The 20,360-nt window shown below is 36.2% G+C and overlaps 5 protein-coding genes and 1 pseudogene across 10 annotated transcripts in view; 2 read left to right on the top strand and 4 right to left on the bottom strand.

Annotated features, from left to right (window-relative positions):
- LOC104699620 (probable galacturonosyltransferase-like 7) lies at window positions 1,099-3,300 on the bottom strand. Its single transcript, XM_019227296.1, has 2 exons — window positions 2,804-3,300; window positions 1,099-2,341 (listed from the first exon to the last, which is right to left on the bottom strand). The coding sequence occupies exon 2, from the start codon at window positions 2,221-2,223 to the stop codon at window positions 1,129-1,131; it is 1,095 nt and encodes a 364-aa protein (XP_019082841.1). The 5' UTR covers window positions 2,224-2,341; window positions 2,804-3,300; the 3' UTR covers window positions 1,099-1,128.
- LOC104699621 lies at window positions 9,572-10,274 on the bottom strand (annotated as a pseudogene).
- Window positions 11,798-12,468, top strand: LOC104699622. Its single transcript, XM_010414958.2, has one exon. The coding sequence runs from the start codon at window positions 11,941-11,943 to the stop codon at window positions 12,277-12,279; it is 339 nt and encodes a 112-aa protein (XP_010413260.1). The 5' UTR covers window positions 11,798-11,940; the 3' UTR covers window positions 12,280-12,468.
- Window positions 13,610-15,113, top strand: LOC104699623. The gene has a single exon (XM_010414959.2). The coding sequence runs from the start codon at window positions 13,748-13,750 to the stop codon at window positions 14,906-14,908; it is 1,161 nt and encodes a 386-aa protein (XP_010413261.1). The 5' UTR covers window positions 13,610-13,747; the 3' UTR covers window positions 14,909-15,113.
- Window positions 17,144-19,344, bottom strand: LOC104699624. 6 transcript variants are annotated; one of them, XM_010414961.2, is made up of 8 exons: window positions 19,184-19,343; window positions 19,004-19,043; window positions 18,789-18,907; window positions 18,545-18,678; window positions 18,307-18,408; window positions 17,830-18,218; window positions 17,452-17,731; window positions 17,144-17,363 (listed from the first exon to the last, which is right to left on the bottom strand). In XM_010414961.2, the coding sequence occupies exons 1-7, from the start codon at window positions 19,263-19,265 to the stop codon at window positions 17,476-17,478; spliced, it is 1,122 nt and encodes a 373-aa protein (XP_010413263.1). In that variant the 5' UTR covers window positions 19,266-19,343; the 3' UTR covers window positions 17,144-17,363; window positions 17,452-17,475. The 6 variants fall into 6 exon arrangements, with proteins under 6 accessions (XP_010413263.1, XP_010413262.1, XP_010413266.1 ...); XM_010414960.2 differs by having other exon boundaries at window positions 17,144-17,731; XM_010414964.2 differs by lacking the exon at window positions 17,144-17,363 and having other exon boundaries at window positions 17,467-17,731; window positions 18,789-18,901; window positions 19,004-19,031; window positions 19,184-19,344.
- The window catches only part of LOC104699626 (transcription factor MYB12-like), a 3,613-nt gene continuing 3,184 nt past the window's right edge, over window positions 19,932-20,360 (bottom strand). The window contains exon 4 of the mRNA XM_010414966.2: window positions 19,932-20,314. Coding sequence (XP_010413268.1) covers window positions 20,151-20,314 — 164 coding nt within the window. The 3' untranslated portion in view covers window positions 19,932-20,150. The remainder of the gene's footprint in view (window positions 20,315-20,360) is intronic.

Below are 20,360 nucleotides of genomic sequence, written 5' to 3' on the forward strand. Positions count from 1 at the left end.
ATTAGTATGATGATATTTGATCACCACCTTATCATTATGGAATGGATGATTCCAAAAATCAAACCGAGTCCTTCCGTATCACATACGCAAATAAAAGGATAATCTAACCAGAACTTTTTCGTCTTTTCATTTTCTTCCCTCTCAAAACAAAGAGGAGCTGCCACCTTTGCTAATACTCGAAAAACTATTCAATTTAAATAATACTAATACTTGCCTATGCTTCGGAAAAGAGAAAACGAATACCGAAACCAATGAATCAATCAAATAGATCCATCCAACTATGTTGTGACAACAACAACAAATGTCAGCACAAAAAAATACATAAGGTGTTAAGTTAATTTAATCTGATTGAAAGCAAAGTGCTTTACTTTTTGGTTAAGAACCAACCAGAGGAGGACAATCAAACGATCAAAGTGTGATCGCATATACATATATCAATTTCAAAAGCTTATTATAATCAGTCCCTTCCACTAATGAAATAAGAAGAAGAGTCGAAGCACTAAAAAAGAAACAAAAAAAGGTGAAGTAAGCAAAGAGACCGACACCATCTTTTATTCTTTTATAACTACGACATACTCTTGGAAGAGTCGTGTCCTTGTTCTGCCTCTTCGGGATTTTTGCAATGTTTTCCATCATATTATTCCAACTTTGAAACAAATCTTACTCTAATTTGAAAAGCATCTCAGAAACAACTAGAGACTGTCGGTGAAATCTTTTCAATCAACTTGTGTTAATTTGGATCAAACGATAAACTATATATATGGGACAGTTAATGTTTTAAGTAAAAAAAAAAAAATGACAGAATCATATATATAAAAACATATGGTAAAAAAAGTCTGTACAACAAATCTGAATTCAGTATCTCCTATCTTCTTCTTTTTCATTTTTTTTTTGTTTATTTCAATGCACAGAACAATCATAGAATACAGAGGACGACGAAGAAAACAAATTCCAAAAGTCTGTAAAAATCTTAACAGAAGAAAAAAAAATGGAGAGAAAGAAGAAAGAATTTAATTCTTTTTTCTCGAGTGAATGAAGGAGAGAGATGAGAGAATTTACCAGCTGAGACTGAGACTGAGAGAGAGAGACTATATAATATGTAAAACAGAGATCATCAATCATCAATCATCAGCGTGAGTTGTAGTGTCCATACAAATCATAAGGTGCCCAAAGAGTATCAAGTGGACAAGGCCGTCTGGAATCTAACCGGAACCACGGTTTACCACTACCGGACCAATGAAGCAAGCTAACCGGACCTGGATGTAGATCTCTACAGCTTCCTCTCACGTTATCTCCACCTAGCCCGTGCTGGTTCCACCGATGCTCTATCGGAGCCACCTCTCCGGCGAACACCAGCAAGAACGGTGGCAGTGACCCCAGCTCGTATATCCTCCTATCACTCTTCTTCTGGATCTCCATCCACTTCTCTATCACCTCCGTGTACCCCACGCGCCTCCATCTCTCTAGATCCATCACCATCACCCCCGTGTTGAAGTAGCACGGTTTCCTCCCCTCGAATGCTCCCGAGAACCGCTCGTCCGACCAGAACGCCGCCGTGAAATACTTCGTGAAGTTCGCGTGGCAGTACTCCGGAGCTCCGATCGTCTTCGACCCCAGCTTCGTCTTCCACAGCTTAGCTATGTCATCGACGACGACTAGATCCGAGTCTAGGTAGATCACGCGGCGCACGCAGGGCTCGAGTAGACCAGCCAGGTAGTTTCTGGCGTAATTCAACGGCTGCTCGAGCGCTTGCCTGACGGAGGTCGAGATCAGGGTCCGTACGATCTCGGGATCGAAGTAGTAAACCTTGAACCTCAACTCCGGGAAGGTCGAGCGGATCAAGGAGTCGAGGCCGGTCTCGGAGACGAGGAAATGGAAGAAGACGCTCTCGGGACACGAGGAGTGTTTCAGGATCGAGTGCACGGCGGCGACCGAGCCACGGAGGTACTCGAAATCGAGAGTAATGGCGACGTGGACCAAGGAAGGGTTGCAGACGCCGGAATCGATGTCGGCGGCGGGGCAATCGGCGGCATTGCGGAAGACGGGAGCTTTTCTGAAGGAGAACCTATGGGTCTGTGGATCGGAGGTTGGTAAGCGGAGGTAGGCGTCGAGATGAGAGGATCTGATGGCTTCAGCTGGAGGAAAAGATTGGAGAGAAGGAGAGAGGACAATGATGACCAAAGCGGCGGAGAATAAACCGGAGAATCTCATTATCCAAAGCATCTTCCTGTGGAGGAGGAGGAGGAGGAGATTAATATTGATACGTTTCTTCTTCTCTTCTTGGATTTGAAATCAAACCACCGATGGGCGGCGAAAGAGGAGGAGGCGATAGAAGACCGGACCAAGGCTGACAAGAAATCAGGTTTAATCTGGTCAATTTTGGTTTAGGCTATTCGTTAGACGGTTAAGCAAATAGTAAACCGTCACATAACCAGGTCTAGGTGTAAATAGATATAGAACTTTTTTTTCATGGGGATATAGGTNGCGGGACAATCGGCGGCATTGCGGAACACGGGAGCTTTTCTGAAGGAGAATCTATGGGGATTTGGATCGGAGGTTGGGAAGCGGAGGTAAGCGTCGAGGTGGTGAGAGGATCTGATGGCTTCAGCTGGTGGAAATGATTGGAGAGAAGGAGAGAGGACGATGATGACCAAAGCGGCGGAGAATAAACCGGAGAATCTCATAATCCAAAGCATCTTCCTAAAGAGGAGGAGGAGATTAATATTAATACGTTTCTTCTTCTTCTTGGATTTGAAATCAAACCACCGATCGGCGGCGAAAGAGGCGATAATAGAAGACCGGAGAAAAGCTAGGGTTCCTTTGATGTCCGCCAGAGTTTTGTAGATGAATGCATCTGAAGAAGACAAGATTGAACAAGGTAGGAATCCGCTTATTTATATGCCGTGGGATCGAAGCGACCTGAGAGAGGAGGAGAGGAATCAAAATTATTTTAGGAATCTTTTGATATCGGAAAGAAGAAAAAGGCGCAGGTTAGGAGGGGGCGGTGCTACGGTGCGCCACCGTCTGCTGTTTTACGCCCTCCTCTCCTTCTTCTCTTTAGGCTCTCTCTCTCTCTATTTTAGTAATTACAAAAGAATGAATAGAAGATGAATAGAAGAAAGAATAAGCAGCAAAGCGGAGAGAGAGAGAGAGAGATGGGGCTTTCTCAGAAAAAAAGACTTATTCCTTCGATTTCTCTTTAGCCAACAAACAGATTTTGTGTATTTTTTCTCTCTTATTAAACTTTTTATTTGTATGCCTAATCATAGCAAATTTTTATGTTTTTTTTTTCTTTTTTCTCTTTCTCGACAGCCTACTGTGACCTTATTTATATATCCATCTCTATTCAATCTTTTGATTTTGAAATCGACTTTTATATGGAAAAATATCTTCTTTTTTTGGTAGATAAATCTTTTTTTTTTTAATGCTACAGTATACATTACTGTATATCAAAATATAATCTATTCATATTTAACATAGTCTGAATATCAAATTTTAACTATTCTACTATGTATAATTTCAATTTTAATCATTAAATTTTAATAATAACTATATTTATTAACTTAGTTTTAATAAACAGTAAATTATGTTAATTTAATATTAATAATCATTAAATTAATTTAATATAGTTTGAATATCAAAAATAACTATTATAGTACGTATAATCTCATAATTTTTCATTACATTTTATTTTAATAGTATTTAAATTGTTTGTAATTTACCTTTTATAATCAGTAAATTATGTTAATTTAAATTTAATATGCATTAAATTAAATTAAAAATATACTAATTAACAGAGATTTACTGGATTATGTTTTGTTATCTCAAATTAATAACACTTTAAGATTAACTTAAATAAAAAAATTCAAATTGTGTATTAACATTAATTATTCGAAATACTAAAGTTATGTTATAATCTCAAATTTATAACACTTTAAAATTAACAAAACCTATTTGTTTTCATTGCACTTTGATATTATGTTTTTAATAAATATTAATGGAAAAACAAAAAAATGCAAACCAAACGTGAACCAAAATCCTAATCAAACAGCCATCGGTTGAAATTGAATTAGATATGCGGCCTATATGCATTTCTTTTTCTTATTATTAGCTGAACTTTACAAATAAATATAGGTACAAGTGTCGTAAAACATTTAACTAAACCGAATAAAAAGGACAAACAAAGACTGAAAAGATTCATGAATTTATTGACAAATACGTGATTTATTACAATAAGTGATAAACTAAAACTGTTCTTCGTGACATTAGCCATTTACGTGCTGAGACTACCCTGTTCGGCGGTTAATGTGTCCATCTCAACACCAAACCATCTTTGCTTACCTTTGACCAACAACCCGGATAACCTGGTCTTGTCCGTTTAAACAAAAAGTATTCGTAGTAGTGGTGCTGTCTTTTGAGTATTACTACTTTTTCTCTTATATTGATTGTTTACTTATACTAAACCAAAATAATTTAATAATTTATAACGTGGAGACGAAGTACAGTCACTAATTACTTCCCGGCTAAATACATTTGATATACAAGATTAAATAATATCCTAATCCAGTTGGAACAAGTAATTGTTAGTTAAGGATTCAGCACACAACCAAACCAATCTTTATTACTATAATTGATTGATTCCCAACTTAAGGGTGAATTAGCCCAATAACCAAAACAAAAAAAGTATAGTAGAAAATAATACTATATTTTAAAAAATTAGAAGATTAGGATGAGGGTAGTGTAAAATTACCAATTTAGTGTTTTTAAGTGGTGGAGGGCAGTAATGGTTGTTGGTCGGCGTGGGCGGACAACGGTGTTGGTCGGCGGTAGCCGGCGGCGTTGGTCGGCGGCGTTGGTCGGCGGTGGCCGGCGGCGTTGGTCGGTGGCGGTGGCCGGCGGAGGTAGCCGGCGGCGGTGGCCAGCAGAGGTAGCCAGCGACGGTGGCCGGCGGAGGTAGCCGACGGCGGTGGACGGCAGAGGTAGCTGACGGAGGTAGTCAGAGAAGTTGGTCGGAGGTAGCGGCCGGTGGTGGTTGTCGGAGTTCGCCGGAAAATGTCGCTGGAAATCGCCGGAAAATGAAAACTATATCCTACAAGATTGTATATTGAGAACCCAAGTGGTGATGGTGATAAAGAGATGAAAGTGGACACGGGAGGTGGTTACCAATGGTGGTTGCCGGCGGTGGTTGCTGGAGGTGATGGTAGTGGCCAGCTGGAGAGTGGTGGTGGTGGTGGTGAGAGGATGGTGGTGGGGGCTGGAGATAGGGTAATGAAGGGATAAAAATTGGTATTATACATATAATATAGAGTATATAATTAATACATGGTTAATGTAGTTAGTTTATAAATTATAGTATTCTTTTTGGTTATACAACCTAATTTCCCATAACTTAATTACATTCATATCGCAAGCAATTATTAAAAAAAAAAACTTTATATCTTTATTAATGCTGATAAAAGTGTAGATTTCCAGATCAAGTGAACCTCATGATTCAGTGTTATATAATAGGACCGTTACTTTCCTGTGAACTTTTGAACTGTATTAATTGTTATAGATTTTTCAGATTTGGATCTTTAACCGGAAACGGGACAAAATAAAACGACTTGGATTATATATATATCTGTCAATTGACTTACGAATTCGTTTATTTTGGAAAATTCTTTTTAAAATAGTTATTTAGTTTGCATATTTGACGAAACTATTATGTTAACAAATTATACACGAGATTATACGTGACTCACTACGTATATTTTTTCATTTATCACTAAAATATCATTTTGTGATTAGCATGGAGAACAATGTCGGTAACATATATACGAAGTCTATTCAACCCCAAAGACAATTATTTGTGTATAAGCATCATATCAGGTACGTGTAGCCTACTTTACGCTTCGTCGTCACTTTCATCTTCTTCTTTTTTTCAAAAAAGAGATATATACTATAATTGTAATTTTATATTGTCGGAAATTATAAATAACATCCCAATATGACAGTTGAAATGTACCATTCCTATTTTATTTTAAATTTAAAATAGTCTTACAAGACAACTATGTTATTTGTGAAGGACTAAATGGGGTTATTGGACTGAGATTTGAACAAAATTTAAAGAATTTAAATGTTATGTATAGTATGTTGTTATTAGATCAAGATTTTGTTAAACTCTGTTAAAGTTTAGTGTTATTAATTTGTAATTTGTAAAAAGTCATTTAAAATCTTAACAAATTTAGGTTATTGGATTCAGATTTTTATAAAATCATTAAAAATTTTGTATTATTCAATTAAAACAAAAGAATCTAAGATTATTAATGAATTCAATTACTATGTTATTGGTTCATGATTTTAGACATTTTCTTTACAAAATAAAATCATAGAAAGTATCACAAAAATACAGAAATTGTTTGGAGTATTTTACAAGATTTTTAAAAATTAATCAATCAAACTCTCTAAACAATCTTTTACAATCTTTCATTAAACTTTTCAAAAATCTTTACAAATAAAACGATTCATTTTACACAAGTAAACTCATATTTCACTATTGATAACAACCATGGATGGTTCATATGTCATTGTATAACTATATAATAAATTTTTAAAAATATATTAGAAAATGAATCGGAGTATCGGACAATTCAGTACGAGTATGAAATGTTCCGAAAATTGTAGAATCAATAAACAAATGTTTCATATTATGTGACTTGTTTTCTTATATGGACCGACCACGAAACTCCATGTGCCACACAACAGACGTTCAAGTAATTCATTCATTCACTGCTGAGCTAATGGACTTTATGCTCTTTGGTCAACTCTTTCGTGATTAACTTATATCACCTGGTTTATTAATTATAATATAATCAAAGGTGCACATGTACATACACGTAACATAATTGAGAGAATAAATAAATTTGTAATTAACATTCTTTTTATCATCTCGTTATTTAGTTTTGTTAAGATGCTTTATTGAGTAAACAAAATGTTAAAACAATTTTGTAATTTGAGATTCCTTTTTATCATCTCGTTATTTAGTTTTGTTAATATGCTTTATTGAGTAAACAAAATGTTAAGATTCAACTATTTCAATAGAATTAAATGTGTACAAAATTCAAAGGAAGCTATAGTGTTTAAAAAAACACTAGTAGAAGTAGTAGCGCTTGTTTTATAAATTAAATAAACCTCAATGCACGGAAACGTTGAGACGCATACATGATACATTGGATCTATATATATATCGTGGGGGACAAAATAAAAAAGTCCACGCTATTTATTTGCAAATGAAGCCGCTAACACTTACTTGGGGTCACAACAACGATGGCTATTTGTATCCTAGGAACCACGTGGAAAACTCGTTATGTTCATTGATTGCTTGCGCCATAAGTAATGAACCTAGAAATTAGAAGTTTAGGAGTTGGCGAATTACTCTACATTTTTATTAACTTCGAGACGAAAGCATAGAGGCCATATTTATTGGGTCAGGACTTGATGTACGTGGAAGATCGATAACAAACTTCACACCTTATGCTTACTTTTAGTACTTAAAGTAAGATTTAATCAATTAAACTTTTTATAATATCAATTCAGACTTTAAATGTATGAAATGAAGTTAATATACATGAAGAAGTTGTTTAGCAAAAAAAAAAAATATATACATGAAGAAGCTATGTATAATGAATGAATTATTGACTCGAGGAAATAATTATGAAATAGCCATATATTTTAAAACGCCTTTAAGGCCCATTATAGGCTCGGAACTTATAAGCCCAAGTACAGTACTAAAGATTTGACGCAATATGGTCATTTATTAAAGGGAATCATACACACTACACAGTCAGACTCGTTCGCGATTGGTGTTAACGAGTCCAATAAGTTTGTAAGGAATACTAATTACTTGTAGTAACGCAACTATTCAAATGTATTTCACCGACAAAGATTAGCCCAAATATAGTAATATTCAAATGTAATATTGAGTATATTGTCTTGTCTATCGATGAATAAACTGATAGGATTATCATACATACACGTTTAGGTATCGGTATAGATAGACCAATTTAGTCATGGGCATTCGGTGAAAACGGGTTAATCAGGTCGGGTTATTCGGGTTTGATGAAATTTGGTTTTTGATAAATCTTGCCGAATTAAACCGAAATTATTTTCGGTTCGGGTCGGTCGGTATACGGTTTATTCGGGTCAGTTAACGGGATTAAAATAAATTCCGAAATAAAACCGAATATTTTCTAGTTCGGTTAATTTAAACCGAATTACAAATAATATGGATATTGGGCTTTAAAAAAGCCCAAACTCATTACATATTTAAAATAATCGTAACAAATTTACAAACCCAATTAATATATTTACAAGGCCCAACCCATTAACAACTAGGGTTTTCAACTGTTGAAGACGGTGACACGGCGACGGCGACGGCGTTGGTGATGTCCGACCGTTCAATCTCTCCGTCCGTTAAAATATGAAAATATGATGAAAATGGGTCAGATCTAAAGATATACCAGTTACTCCACTCGTAAGTTTGGTGATGAAGAAGAGCTTAGCGAGCAAATCAGCATAGAATCAAACGAATAAGCGATTAAGAAGAAAGAAGAGCTTATCCTTTAATAAGAAATACACGGTTACGATCTTAGGGGTAAAGATCTTACAACGATTGAGATTTCTGAGAATGAAAGAAGATGATGAATTGATGAAGGAGTAGAAACGTGATGCTGATTGTGGATTAGATGGGAGAAAGAGATGAACTCTCAATTTTAGTTTCGCAAGAGGCGTAGCCGCAGAGGCAAAGAAGAAAATGAAACATTATTAGGGTTAATGATTCATTTCTCTTATATATGTCTGCAGAATCTCGGTTTAGGTAAAACCGATCGGTTCCGATTACCGAACCGACCCGAACCGATATCCGAATTTGCAAATCAATTTCGCCGATCGGTTGGAGCTCTTCTCTGTACTGAAATTTCGGGTTTCTCGGTTCGGTTTTTTCGGGTCGAACCCGTTCGCCCAGGATTGTTAAGACCAAGGAGTGAAGATGCTAGCTTTCTCGGAAAGGTTAGGCCCACTAGTTCATAATGAACACATTATTAGGTCTTTAGGTTCTGGTTATTAAATTAATACACTCACATGCCTGCCGTGCGCTTTTTCATTGAACAAAAGTGGTCAACTTAATTTCCTCTTAACAGTCAACAAAATTAGATTAATTATAGGTTTAGTTTACTTATAGGGACGATTTTGATATAGTATAAAATTTTGTACACACAAAGACATGACTGGTACAACCGTACAACAAACCGTAAATAATTACGATGTAAATGCAAACCTTTATATTTCCAACAAAACTTTGATAAATCAATGAAGAAAAAAACGCATTAAATAAACATTACTATTTGGACCCACAGTCCACTATCTATTTTATTTATCTTGTGGGTGGTACTATTTTTTTCTTCTTATTATGTAAAATTTGATACAGATTAAAATCACAACTCAGCCCTATCAGCAATCTCGAAATAGTACTAAACAAATTTATGATTCTTCTTCTTCGTTGGAAATTTATTACTACAAATTTTTCTTTTAAGAAAAAGGATAATTGTTTGTATTATTATTACCTAACAAGAAACAAGAGAAGAAGAGACAGGAACAACAGCTGGTTCAGAAGCAATCTTGTTGTTGATATTATTATTAGGTGTGTCGCGGTGCACGAGATTCCCCTGAGCCTGCGCCATCAATATCGTCTTGTAAATCTCCACGAGCATTTTCTCATCATACTCCTTCACTGGACCCGACCCAAATCCGGATCCACCGTATCCAGAAGATCCGACAACCCGTGAGTTAGCCAAACGCATCATCATCTTGACATAAGAATCACGCAGCCACACCAAAAACTTCTTGGGCGACGCCTTTTTCAGGATCCTCAGTTTAGGCACGATCTTGATCCTCCAAAACCGTTTCTTTCTGGTCGGATCCATTTTAACCGTTTCCCTGTCCTTCGACCCGGTTTCTTCTCTGATGATGATGACCCATCAAGCTTCTCGTATCCTCTCCACCTCCGCCAGTACCTCTTCGGCGTTATCTCCATCACTCTCTCTCTCTCTCTCTCTCTCTCTCTCTCTCTCTCGCTATCGATAGATGTGTATGAGTAATAATAAAAAGAGAGACGAATGAGGAAATTAAAGAGAGGAAGATAGAGATATATTGGTTGGGGTTCCCTTTATAATAATGACTCTAGCTAGGAAGACCTAAATGGTTTAATTAAAATCAACTGTATACGCAGCTGCATACACGTGATTAGTTACACGCATCTATATGTATTTATTTATACGTAATAATATACGGTATGATATTGGTTGACATTTTTTTCATTCCCTTTTTAAGTTTATTATTAACATAACGATTATAATTTGTTAGCAATAAATCAAACAATGAATGATCATGTCCCGAGAGGGACATTCGATTTATACATTTTTTGTGAAGAAGTTAATATCCAAAAAACGAATGGTTCGGATAGTGAAGAAGAGTGTTTACCATTGATTGTTTTTGTGAACTAGCGTTGATTCCCTTTGTTGTTTGATCGACGATATGTGATTTCTTGTCATGAGGCAATACTCAATAAAAATATCTCAGCATTTGGTATTTTGTGTCTAACGAATATCACATAATCTATATTTATGTAATAAGCGCAATGGCCTTTAGTGTGAATCGATCACTTTTGCAATAATGACGCTGTGTGAGTGTGACGATACTCTCATGGGCCATGTGACAATTCTTCTGCTTAATCCTGACCGTTGGATCCCTCTTCTTCTTCGTCGCAAGTCTGCTTCTAAAGAAGATTATAGAGGGTGAGATAGACACGCATGTGTCTGTTATAGTGTAATGTATAGTTTTTATGTCTTGAAAATTACTGTATTTTACGTTAAAATGTCTAAATCAAATAAATTGTAGCATGTTTTAGGTGCGGCTACATCGGTTTCACTCATATGTACATAAAGTACAATATTAGTATTAATAATCGTGGGAAACATTTGACTGAAGAAAACGTAATGGGAACATTAATTAATGAGACCATTGAGCTGTGATTTGATCAAATCGATAGATTCCCTCTACCACCGCAAGCGGGAATTGCGTGCAACACTGTTTTGTTTACTAGAAACTCATTTCTACATACATAGATGCAACGCAACTAGTATTTTTTTTTTTTTTCTAAGACTCTCACACAAACAAACGTTGGCCATTTTATCCGTTTCCAATTAGTTCTGTTAATGAACAGAAAACAAAAATGGTTGTGGTTTAGCAAACGTTCTCTAGCCCAAATCAGACCATGCAATTCTAGGTGGAGGGATGAAATCAGTTCTTATAAAATATATAACTAAAAACACTAATAGACAGAACAACTACACTTACAGACCAGAAGTTTTGTTTTGTTTTTTGAATCAACTTGTTCTTGCTATGAGCCTAATACACTATTAAAACATTGGGCCGAATGTTGTTAAAACAAGACCCAAATGTATTATCATCGGAAGCCAGCTTACAAACCATCTAAAGATAAAATTTTCCACCTAACATACATTACAAAGATACCATATAAAATGTTATTATCATTTTGAAACTGTAAGGTAAATATATGGATTGATTCATTTTCCTTATAATTTAGTATATATACATATATAAGTGGAAAACTTGCAAAAAATAAAAAATATAGATTCTAAAGGCAAAGAAGAAGAGAATTAACAAAATTACCATATAAATCACATTTTTTTCCCAAGTTTTCTTTTATTTTTCTAAAATTAACCATCATTAAAATAAATAAAAAAACGAGAAAGCTCCTCATCGATCGCAGAGCCTCTCACAATCCCCCCTTATTAATCTGATATCGATCCTAAAATCGAAGAACCATCCAAATCCATACTCTTACCGGTGCTTCTTCCTAATTCGGAAGGAGCTCTAGAGACAATGGACGGGTTCGGGTCGAACCAAAGAACAGTAGCCGTTGATCGATGGATGGAGATCGTTAACGGTAAAGGTTACGGCGTTGATGGAACAACAACAACACAAACCTACTCAACTCGACCCGTCTCACCGGACTTTCACCAGAGTATCCCCCCACCGCCTGGTGCATCCACGACGACGCATGCGACCGCTGCTCCGTGGAAATTATTCGACGCGGAAACAAAGAGGAAGAAGAGAATCGCAACGTACAAGGCTTACGCTATGGAAGGCAAAGTTAAAGCCACCGTCAAGAAAGGGTTCCGTTGGATCAAGAACAGGTATTCTCAGATTATACACGGATGATTTCTTTGTATTTTCCGGCGAATCATGCCTTAAGCCTGTCGTCGGCGATAATCTCCGGCAACTTTTTTTGTTTTGGTGAGATTTTCAAAAGAGTGTTTTTTATAAAGGCAAGACAATGATTCAGGTCCAACACGGTGGCCCAAATTATGCATCTTTTAACATATTAATGAAGCCCATGTACTTTACTAAGGCCCATTTAAGTTAGTACGATTATTAAATTACACGAGCATGGGGAAGTGTGTAATTTTTATACTTTACTAAGGCCCATGTAATTTTTATAAAATTACACGAGAGAGAAGAGACCAAAGCAAAGCACCTTCTACGCACGATCATAGTTTAGCACGTGAAGCCACGTCTTCTTTTTTTATTCGCTTTACCCATAATAACCTTTATCGATTTACAATAATGCCCCCCGCTTGTGTTAATTATTTTCGTGTATTGTCGTTAATCATTTTTGTGATTTTCTCCAGATTCTGCACGCACTCGATTATTTTATATGCAATAAAATAAATTTGATGTAGTCATCATGTTCATGTAGAGAGAGAGAGAGATGTTAAGCAACAAAATTGAAGTCCAAATAAATTCATACGTTTCGAAATTTAGTACATGAGCAAACGAAACAAATATTCAAATAGTATGATAAAAAAATTTTGAAATGGGTTTTACTGATACGAAATAAATATACACGAACACAAACATGGATATTAGCTCATATTATTTATTGAGAGAGATCAGCTAGATCTTCTATTTGAAAATTAAAAATTGAAAAGTGAGAGTTATAGCTTATGTCAGAGGAAAAAGTAGAAAAAGTTATATAAGCCGACTTGAATGATTCTACTATTTATATATTAGTGAATGTCGCGATAGCATTGGTCGTTTTACTCATTGAGTCATTGCGTAACAAAATAAATGTTTTGTTCTCTGAAAAAACGAAGTAAATATATGAAAGAAAGATGGTGATGGGCAAACTGGTAAAACAGAAATGAAAAAATTCCAAAAAAAAAAACATCCGTAGATTCTTCTTCTTTATTCTATTGGATCAAGCCTGCAGAATCCTAAGCAACAACAACCATTGCATTACCTCTAATACATTATCAAATTCATCAACCAAAAAAAAAACAATTTTATTGTAATAATATTATATAATCATGCAAACAAACATGTCAGATAATTTAAACAATTTATGAAAAAAGATCGCGTATACTGTAATTTACTTTTGCTCTACAGGAAAATAGCATAAGAATATTATACAGAATAAATAAATTAAATAAAGGTTTTGAGAATCGCACAAAAAAAAAATTAGAAAAATGTCAATAAAAAAATACAACATAAATACGTAGTATAACTCTGCTTCGTTAACCTCGCTCCTCGCGCTCTCTCTCTCTCTTTCTCTGCACCAAAAAAAAAAAACATTTTCTTGAGAAAGAAGCCACAACAGTCACAATCTTACTTAGTTACTACTACTACTATGGATGTTGTTGAGAGTTTTGGCCATGGCGATCCTGAAACGCCGCGTTTCAGTGACGACTTTGGTTCTGGCTCTGCTTGCTCCACCCCGTTCGTTAGTGCTCCCTCTAGTCCCGGTCGTGGTCCTCCTCCCGGTTATTTCTTCAGCGCTCCGTCGAGTCCGATGCATTTCTTCCTCTGCTCTGCTTCTTCTTCTTCTTCTTCATCCGAGAATCCTAAAAAGCTCAACTCCTCTTCTTGCGGCGACTTTGAGTTTGACTTCTCCTCGAGGCTGTCTTCGAGCAGTGGTCCTTCCATGACCTCTGCTGAAGAGCTCTTCTCTAACGGCCAGATCAAGCCCATGAAGCTCTCCTCTCATCTTCAGAGACCTCAGATCCTATCGCCGCTTCTAGATCTGGAGAACGAGGAAGACGACGACGACGACGACAAGAAACCAGACGGTGAGATGAAGCGTGGCAGAGATCTCAAACTAAGAAGCAGATCTGTTCACCGGAAAGCCAGATCTCTCTCCCCGCTACGAAACGCAGCGTATCACCAATGGAACCAAGTTGATGAAGAAGAAGAAGAAGAAGAAGGAGAAGGAGTCGCCGGAGAGAGAGAGGTGAAGGAGTGTATTATAAGGAAGCTACAAGAAGACGAAAACGTGCCTTCAGCTGAAACGACACCGTCTTGTTCAGCTTCGTCTTCACGATCATCCTCTTACGGTAGAAACTCCAAGAAATGGATCTTTCTCAAGGATCTGCTTCATCGTAGCAAAAGCGAAGGAAGAGGCAACGCTAAAGAGAAGTTCTGGTCCAACATTTCATTCTCTCCTTCCAATTTCAAAGACAAGAAACTCAAATCTCCTCACCCTGCTGCTGAAGAGAAACCGATTCAAGAAACTGTAGTTGACGAATCCAAGAAGCAGAAACAGAAACAACCGCCGCCGAAGAAAACTCCGTCCGTCGGAAAACCAACCAACGGCATAGCTAAGCGGCGAGGATCACAGCCGTCTGCTCACGAGCTACATTACACAACGAACAGAGCTCAAGCAGAGGAGATGAAGAAGAGGACATATTTGCCCTACAGGCATGGGCTCTTTGGCTGTTTAGGGTTTAGTTCCAAAGGTTACAGCGCCTTGAACGGTTTAGCCCGTAGCTTAAACCCAGTTTCGTCCGGTTAAGTCATCATCATCAATTAGATTAAGCAAAAAAATGTTTTTTATGTATAGATTATGAATCCTCTCCTATATAGTATATGTCATTGTATTTTTCAGTTCTTAGATTTGATTACTATGATTCTCTATTTAGTTCTTGGGAATGTATTCAGAATCTTTAAGAAAAAATATTACAGTGATGTGTTGTAGTAAAAACAGTTTTGTGAGTTTTTTTAGTGGTCTTTTGGACAAGGTAGTTAAGGTAATGAAAACAATAATGGTGGGGTGGGGTTTTAGTTTGTTGAGACATGAGAGAGAGAGAGTGCAATAATTTTTTGTAAGTACTCTGTGAGATCTGCAAAAGAAAGAGATTAAAATAATTAAAATGAGAAAATTTGGAGAGGAGGGGCCATGAGTGAGTTGTTGTGTTTTGGAGTAATGTGAGTGAAGGAGTTAAGAAGAGAGAGCATCTTCATCATCTACATGACCCATTTGTGGTTTGTCTTATTTAACATTTGGTGATTGAAACTGCATCTTTCAAGTCTTATCTAATTGGCCTTTTGCTAAAATATTACTATATGCTTTATTATATTGTTAATATCACTCACTATCATCCCTACCATGAGTTCTATATGGTTTTTTTTTTCCTTGTGTCCTTAGTTAAAATATCTACACTCTTGATTCAACAATAAGATATTTCATATTAGATTAGGTTATGTTGAAATGTGAAGCAAATCTCCTTCATAACTATGATTAGATAGATGAATTTGGGTTAAAAGACGATAATAATTACAATAAATAACGAATACGAACGGTGTCGTTTTCTGCTGCCACTGCTGCGGCAAAAGTTGTCGTTGAAAATAAAAACCGAATAATATATAATTTGACGTGCACGTATAGCTACTTAGTGATCCACCGCACATCATAAAGATTAGCTGTCTTATCTATCTGAAATATACGATTCAACCCACATGAACTTGTCTCAGTTTGGGCCCAAGGTTTATATATAAGCTCTCTGATTTTATACATTTTGTGAAATTAGAAAACGAAAGAAAAGGCCACGTGAGTTGTCGTAAGAGAAGAGTAGTAAAGAACAGAACAGAGGAGGTCCATACTTTGACATGACCCACTCCTCTGAAAAGTGAAAATCTCTCTTCATTTTTTTTGGGTTTTTGGCTTTTCTTCTCCATAAAAATCAATAAGCGTAATAATTTGCGACAGATTACATTAAAGACAGTCATGTCATGGGACCTTAATATGCTTTATAAGCGGACTAGCTTACTTGTTTTTATTTGTATCTTAACTCAGTTGATCAGAGATCATATCACAATATAATAATAACTCATGCAATTTTAAAAAAATATATTTTATGATGAAAAATACACTATTAAAATCTTTCATAGGATGGCCAGTCTTAAAAAAATCATGGCCGTAATTTTTTAATTTATTATTAGACACTTTTTTCCAGATAGTTTTGAAAGACATTTTCTTATTTTGTTTATTTTACTTTAGAATAATTTTATTTTACTATCTATGATGTTTAACTAAAACAATGTTTACCTATAGTGCAACTTTATAACCACGGATACATCCCACATCTTAATGATTCACATCTAAAGTCGTACGAGTTTCAATTAAACAAAAAAAAAGGAGATATTTAAATTAATATATTAGTAGAAAATAGTTTTATGGACAAAAACTATAAGTGACAACAAGTGGTGGAGGGTGTCACTTCAATCAATCGTCTACGTAACTACTGTACACTTCATTGCTTAGCTGTGCTGATCTGATCTGTCTCACACTGTTTCTGCGTGGGAACTTTCTATTTCCGATATCAAATGACACAAATGTAAGCTGTAATTTCTAATTTTCTTTAGTAAAATATTACTTATTTATATAGTTTACAAGTCAAAATTGGACTTTTTGAGAAAGTTTCAAATATAGAAGCGGGTAAACCCTAGTTTTGGTGTTTTGTGTTCACGTTTCAACACGATCAGAAACTCCACCCTTCCGCTCGAGTTGTTTAAACTTTAAACTTGCAATTAACAACGACAACAAGAACAAAATTTTGTTTATTTGTCAATTCTTAATTGGAAAGCTACACTTACAGTACAGTCGAGTTAATAATGGGCTAACAAATAAATAATAAGCTATTTATAATGGGCCTAATATAATTAAGCCCAGTCAGTACCTTCCAGATAGGCTATATCACGTGTAATAATAATACTTTTACTTGTTTTTTCTTCTTTTCTTAGTGAGATATTTGTTCAAAAAAAAAAATTGAGATAAATAGATAGCAAAAACATAGGATATGAAGCCACAGAGTGGACTGTAGGAGATTACAAGATTGGAACCAGTGTAACTTTGGAGCACCGGAGTCCACCACCATGGCTGCATCAACTCTTTGAAACATGGGGGAAGACAGTCCTTTTCACTACCGCAACACCCGCCTTCATTAACGGACTTAAAAATTTATTGCCCCCTGTAATTCGTATTAGTTTCGCTACACTCCCTTACTTTTAAATTTTATCAAACACTAATTCAATTGATTATCAAAGGAACTGCAAGACCTTAACAGATACCCAAGATCGTCATTAGGCTTCTTGGGAACATCCTAAACTAAAACCTTTTTGCCTCCTATCACGAGCCATTGGATGATTCTCCAGATGCATTACAGAATGGAGTAGAACTTCCAAGTCTTTTCCAAGGATGCGCTGCATAAGCAGATGCTTATCCAATTTTTTGCAGCAGCTGGTGATTCTCAGACCCATTTCATCTTTAGAAGCTTCTTCGGCTTCTGGTACAATCTCAGCCGTCCACTGAGAGTTATCAACCGTTGAATCCTTTAGCCTGGAAACAAAATTAGGAACAGCTTTAGGGAATTTTGTTTCAAAGAACCGGAAAAAAAAAACAAAAAAAGACTTTTTATCTTCTTCTGTTTCACATACTCTTCCAGTATAGAATCTGCCTCGTTCCGTTTTTTCACACGATATAAGACGTCAACAGTGTCCTCATTAACCCTAGCAAGACCCTCGAGAGGGCCAAGCGACAAGCACATCGAGTGTATCATTGAGTCAGCTGTTTTCGAGTTCAAATTACCAATCCTTATAACGACAACTGAAGAGGGATGATTTGAGGGTGTATTGGAGGTAGCAGAACCCTTGGAGCTTTCATTTCTCGGCTCTGAACTGGGACTGATTATGCTTTGAGACTTGGAATTGAGATCTTGAACAGGAGACGATGGCATGGTTGGCTTGGAAAATGAAACATTTGAATCCGAAACATCTCTTGCTGCTGAAGAAGCATGTGCTTCCGTCTTCCTCTTGCCATTGGTTTTCTGGTAAGAAAAGCACAATAACGAGCATTCAATCTTCTCATATCAAAAATCTTGTCCAGAGAAAAGGTTTAACATAAATATGGTATACCCAAGAAACTTCTGGCTTCTCAGTCAACAACATTGGTTTGGAAACTGAATCAGAAGCTTGGTCATGTTTCTTCTTCTTCTTCTTCTTCTTGCTTTTAGTTTTCTGGTATAAAACATACATAAATAAGCTCAATAAACCATTGCAGCGAAAAGAACCTCATCCTAAGGATAGAGTGAATGAAAGCTTCACTTCAGTAATATAGAAGACAGAAGGAAAAGATTATATATATAAAGCTTACCTGAACAAGCTCTGGCTTCTGAGTTAACATCTTCACAATCACATTCCGATCCAAGTCTTTTTCTACAGGACCCAACTCAGAGAATAAATCATCCTCAAGGTGACTAAATAAAGCAGGTGCAAGTGTTCTCACTCCTGAAAGGTACTTTCACACAGATAATAAGAATCACCATTTTCAAGATCACAAAATCTTTATCATCTATTCTCTCAATCATCCAAGTTCTCTGGTTAACAAAGAAGCGTACCTTTTACATCAGATTCTGAGGTATCAGAACACTGAGGAGAGCTATGAAATGAGCGGTTGAACAGTTTGAGTCCTAGTCCAATTCCAGTGCTACTCATAATCTGCTCTCCATCTCTGAATCTACCCAACAAGAAAAAAAGTCCAACTGTTACTAATAAAAACCCTAACGAACGAAACAACCCAAAAAGAGTAACAATATACGGATTCAAACCTCACCTCTCTTGTAGAATACGTTTCGAAACCTCTGTAATTTCACCTGAGAAACACCGAATTAGACATTTCGACAAGTTTACATATCTCAATCTCAGGGGATTCAATTATCTGAAAGAAAAAAAAAATTCTCTAAGAAATGCAATAATTTATTCAATTCAGGAAGAAGAGTAACGAATAACGTACCATTTCTGGTCACCGAGGAGCTTTTATAATATCTTCCATCGAACAAAGGTTTAAGAGAAGCTCGTACTCTCCCCGCAAACATCGTCGCCGCTCCACCGGAAACTAGATCAGCGGAGGGAAGCTATAAACAACGGCGGTTTTATATATGGGCCTTGTTAATTGGCCTGTAAATAAAAGAACTATAAAAGACAATGCCCATTTCAGTTTTTCTTTGTGTATTATGGTTTTAATATTCATTGATTTTTCTATTTTATTCAACAGAATTACTAATCAGAATATTAAAAATAAAATTAATCAGATGATAGGTGTTAAAAAAAATAATAATAATAATCAGATGACACAAATGATAGCAACAAAAAAAAAGGAAAAACCAGTCATGGGCTAATTGGGCAAGGTTTTTTTAACCTAAGTAAAGTAATAGTGTAATACTAACAACCCAAGTAACTTTCTTAGGACTGTTTTTTTTTTAACCTAAGTAAAGTAATACTAACACCCAAGTAACTTTCTTGGGAAGACGTCACACCAATTTGTTTGTAGTTCGTAGCTTTATACAATTTACATAATTTGTATTTTAATTAGTACTATTTAGTAGTACATGTCGGCACATGAAATGCGTCTGAGTTTGCAGTAAATTCGTAGGAATGGTCCATCCCATGAACTTTATAAAGATATTTTTCTATAGGCTATATATAATGAAGTATTTTTAAAAACGTATCATACGGCTACCGGTATAAAAAAGGGAAATAAATAGTAGAGACAATAGTGCATGGCATCACGTGAGGCATTATTGTAGTGACTATGGGACCAAATCTTACTTCTAAACGTAAGATAGCGACCCTCATTTGTCTTCCTTTTTGGTACGTAAATACGTCTCCTCTAGTTAATGAAGAAGATAACGGACCAGATCCAGCCACGTGGGGACTTTTTTAATCCGACCGATGAAAAAATGCATATGGTATCCAATTGTTCAAGACAAAAGCCAAGCAGCCATCTTGTTTTCTTGTTCAAAATCCAACGGTTCTCCAAAGTCGTTGGAGTCCTTTTGTCTGCTCTCAGATTCTTTTTCATCCCCCTGGAACAGCCACGACAAAACCGAATCAAGATCCTCTTTCTCGTCCCAAAGGGTTTCACCTTCTCTCCATACAAGGTCCCAGTCAATGAAGTCATCAGCCATCGA

The sequence above is a fragment of the Camelina sativa genome, chromosome 7 (assembly GCF_000633955.1).
Source record: "Camelina sativa cultivar DH55 chromosome 7, Cs, whole genome shotgun sequence".
Lineage (NCBI taxonomy): Eukaryota > Viridiplantae > Streptophyta > Magnoliopsida > Brassicales > Brassicaceae > Camelina > Camelina sativa.

Excerpts from the sequence above, each read along its gene's own strand:
- LOC104699622 (XM_010414958.2), top strand. The coding sequence starts at position 11,941 with ATGGACGGGTTCGGGTCGAACCAAAGAACAGTAGCCGTTGATCGATGG.
- LOC104699624 (XM_010414961.2), bottom strand. The coding sequence starts at position 19,265 with ATGTTTGCGGGGAGAGTACGAGCTTCTCTTAAACCTTTGTTCGATGGA. Across the intron at positions 19,044-19,183 it reads CTCCTCGGTGACCAGAAATG|GTGAAATTACAGAGGTTTCG; the intron begins GTACGTTATTCG and ends GGTGTTTCTCAG. Across the intron at positions 18,409-18,544 it reads AGAAGCCAGAGCTTGTTCAG|AAAACTAAAAGCAAGAAGAA; the intron begins GTAAGCTTTATA and ends GTTTTATACCAG.
- LOC104699620 (XM_019227296.1), bottom strand. The coding sequence starts at position 2,223 with ATGCTTTGGATAATGAGATTCTCCGGTTTATTCTCCGCCGCTTTGGTC.
- LOC104699623 (XM_010414959.2), top strand. The coding sequence starts at position 13,748 with ATGGATGTTGTTGAGAGTTTTGGCCATGGCGATCCTGAAACGCCGCGT.